The following is a 3,803-nucleotide window of genomic DNA, read 5'->3' on the forward strand; positions in this document are numbered from 1 at the left end:
AGCACTTTCAGTTTATGACGTCGCAGCGCTTATTCGCGCGCGGCGGGACTTTGAAAGTTTTATACTGTTCCGCACCTTTTTTCACTAATTTGTTTGTAAAAAATCGAAATAACGTTCGATTGTGAATTTTTCCACTGCACTATGTTCGGGTTTAGTTCGCGGATTTTTTGGTATAAAATTTAATAATTATTTCTCACTAAATCCCACTGAAAGCTATTTTTAAAGCGCCGACTGTGCGGTTAAGCGTCACGGACAGGTGCGTTCTGCTCGGGAGCGTGCGCAAGACTTTTTCGCATGCGTGGCCTTAGCAGGCCCAGGGATAGTAGCAGAAGCAGTAAGGCGTGAATCCTCCAAAGCTGTAGCGCGTTTCTCTAAGAAGTGCATGAGCGAGATAAGAGTTGGCTCTTCATTAGAACTTCTGCTTAAATGAAATTCCCTAACCGAATAGGCATCAAGCTTTCTCGTTAGAATGCACACTAGAAGCGCGTCCCATGACTCCACACCTTGACCCAGGTTCTTTAGGGCCGCTTTTTCCTGCTTAGTGTTAGCTACAAACTCCCTAAGGTTAGCAGCGGTCGGCTTGCTAACTGTTGTTATATCTAAAATCCTACCTATGTGCTCATTCTTTATCCTATATGTGTTATGGTACCTCTGCTCTAAAATGTTTTTGGCTTCTGTATAGCTTTCACTAATAAGGGGTAGATTTTTTATTAAATCTAAGGGTTCCCCCTCTAAATAACCTTGTAATAGACAAAGTTTGTGTATCTGCTGTAGCTTGTCGTTGCTGTCAATTGCTGCATTGAACAGCTGAATGAAAGATTTGTAATCTGCATAATTGCCTTTAAATTTGTTAATTTTTAACTCTGGCACTTTGAAACTTGGCTTTGAATTGGTATTCTTTGAATCAGTGTTTGAAAGTTGGGTGAGCCTTTGCTTGATTGCTGTAAGAGCGGTGAAATAGTTTTTATCGGCTTCCCCTGGGGTTTCGGTATCAGGTTGAGAAGTTTCACTTATTTCAAGGGTGAACCTCTCGTATTCTGCAAATAATGCCCTGACCCGCTCTTCCTTTAACACAAGGCCCTCAACCGTTAGTAGACTATAGTCTTCTTTTGCTAGCTGTGTGAGCTTACCTTTAATGTACGCGCGGCGTTTGATTAATGTCGACGCCGACTGTACGTCTGGACACTTTTCACCTTTATCCACCATTGTAAACACGTATTATCACTAAATAACACGAAATAAGCTAAAATATTTCCGATACAAGGGAAAATTAAATTACGTTGTGGTATGAATGTGAACGAATGGAAAAAAAAGTGATATGAAAGTGAGTGAACAAGTTAAATACGACGTGACGTTTCTGTCAGCTTCACCGAGGCGCGATTGGACGCTTGCTTCGGCGCGGCACGTTATTGGCTGTTCCCGCGCTCGCTTCCCGCGTTCTAAACTCCGCTTCTCTCCGCTTCCGCGTTGAACGGCGCTGATGTAGTCGTCGGTCGTCAATGCTCCGCTCATAACAACAAGACGCTCGGGTCGTTGACTTTGGGTTGTGAATGAATTTGTAGGTATGATGAAAAAGGAATGCTCACGATGTAGGTATACTTTAGGTTGTTTGAAAGAATGGTAATTTTCACTGAAATAATGTCTGGAGATCGAGCACTTTTAACACTTATAGCACTGTTTCCTTTACAGGAGTAGGTAGGTATAGTTTGTATTGAAACTTCTGCAACTTTGCTTGTAGGTATATAGGTATATAGGGTTCTTCTGCAACGTGGCGTGGCACTTTGTATTGACACGTGAATCTATCTTGCCCGTCTGCACTGAAATTGTATCACTGTTTCCACTATAGGGGGAACAATGTATCTGCAAATTGCTTGAAAATTCTCTGCACAAAATGGCGATGGCGGCGTAGGGCGATATCACAATGTCAATTCTGCCGGGTTTCTTGAAGTTGTATAGGTACTTTAATTATTGTCTGCTTTAAGCTGTATTTTGTTTGCTGTAAGCTGTATTCGCACTGTTTCCACTGTAGGATCCACAAATATATTCTGCAAAATGCTTGAAAAAAAATCTGCCTTTGCACAAGATCCAAAAAAAAAAATGGCGGCGATGGCGTGGGTCCGTGGAAAAAAAAAAACTTTTTTGCGGTTTTTGAAAGTTCTGCACTTCAATTTCTGCTGAAAGCTGTCTGCAACCTCGTACAAATTTCACTGGGTCGTATGGACCATGATGGGGAATGTAATTAGTGGACTGTATATTTTTAATGGCTGGTCAAAAGTAAAACCTTGTTTGAGGTGCGAAACAATTTATTGAAGGGAAAGAGACAGCTTTACATTGGAGAGAGACAACATGTAAAACAGTTGTAACAACTTAGAAATAATTATCATGTTTTTAATCTTAATGTTGGCTAAATTCCCAACACGGCTTAAATTCATTCTGACGTGCACAGACAATTTTCAATTTGCCGCCAAATCGTAAAACAAATGACAAATGAATGAAATGTATACTCAATATTATTGGTAAAGAGTTCTATTTTCAAAATTTAAACTTATTTTTTTAATAAAAACTTTCAGTTTGGCCCTCGTATAAACGGTTGTCAAATATCTCCCTTCCGCTTTTTTGCTCTTTATTCAATGCTTTATAAAAAGTGTTACAGTGATCGGATTTAGTTCAAATATGCGTCGTTTTGTTCGATAATCTGTTTCCATCTAGACGGCAACTTCATAATACTTCCCTCGTAGAAGCCCCCTCCTTATTTGCGAAGAACTCGGACAGCCACTTTTCACAAACCTCTTTTGAGTTCAACTTTACACCACCAAGGGCGTTCGCCATGGACAGGAACAGGTGGTAATCACTTGGCGCTATGTCCGGGCTATATGGTGGATGTGATAAAACCTCCCATCCGAGCTCCCGTAGCTTCTGACGAGTCACCAACGAAATATGTGGTCTGGCGTTGTCCTGGTGGAACACTACACCCTTCCTGTTGGCCAATTATGGACGCTTCTGGTCGATCGCCTGCTTCAAGCGGTCCAGTTGTTTGCAGTAGATGGTAGAATTAAGCGTCTGGCCATATGGGAGCAGCTCATAGTGGATGATTGCCTTCCAATCCCACCAAACACACAGCAAAACCTTCCTGGCCGTCAATCTCGGCTTGGCCACTGTTTGGGACGATTCACCGGCCTTCGACCACGACCGTTTTCGCTTGATATTGTCGTATGTGATCCTTTTTTCGTCGCCAGTCACCATCCGCTTCAAGAATGGATCGAGTTCGTTCCGTTTCAGCAACATATCGCAGGCGTTGATTCGGTCCAGAAGGTTTTTTTGCGTCAAATCATGCGGCACCCAAACATCAAGCTTTTTTTGTATCCAGCCTTTTCTGCAGATGGTTTAAAATGGTTTGATGACTAACTCCCATCTCCTGGGCGATGTCACGAGATGCCACATGCCGGTCTAACTCGATGTAGTCCATGATTTGATCGGTATTTGTCGTCACAGGTCTTCCGCCGGCTGGCTTATCCATGGTGTCGTTTTCGCCGGCTCTGAATCGTCGAAACCATTCCTCCGCGGTTCGAAGTGATAGAGTACCATCCCACAAAACACCATTAATCTCACGGAACGTTTCTCTAGCGGATTTGCTTTTAACGAAGGAAAACTTTAAAATAGCGCGAATTTCGGCGTTAGCGAACTCCATGTTTACACGTCTATAACTGTTGAACGCAATATCCAAACTAATCATGCATAGCGTCGTTTTGTAGGTTATGTCAAGACCTTTCAAATTATCTATAGTATGCCCAGATACGAGCTCT

At 42.3% G+C, this 3,803-nt stretch overlaps 1 protein-coding gene across 1 annotated transcript; it reads right to left on the reverse strand.

Annotated features, from left to right (window-relative positions):
• Positions 1-246: 246 nt before the first annotated feature.
• On the reverse strand, positions 247-1,206 carry LOC137933510 (uncharacterized). The gene has a single exon (XM_068777469.1). It carries the CDS (start codon positions 1,204-1,206, stop codon positions 247-249), a length of 960 nt encoding a protein of 319 aa, XP_068633570.1.
• Positions 1,207-3,803: the final 2,597 nt, after the last annotated feature.

Source organism: Battus philenor, unplaced genomic scaffold, assembly GCF_028537555.1.
Source record: "Battus philenor isolate CCGP_79_NKW_IND1 unplaced genomic scaffold, ilBatPhil1.0.hap1 SCAF_13, whole genome shotgun sequence".
Taxonomy (NCBI): Eukaryota; Metazoa; Arthropoda; class Insecta; order Lepidoptera; family Papilionidae; genus Battus; species Battus philenor.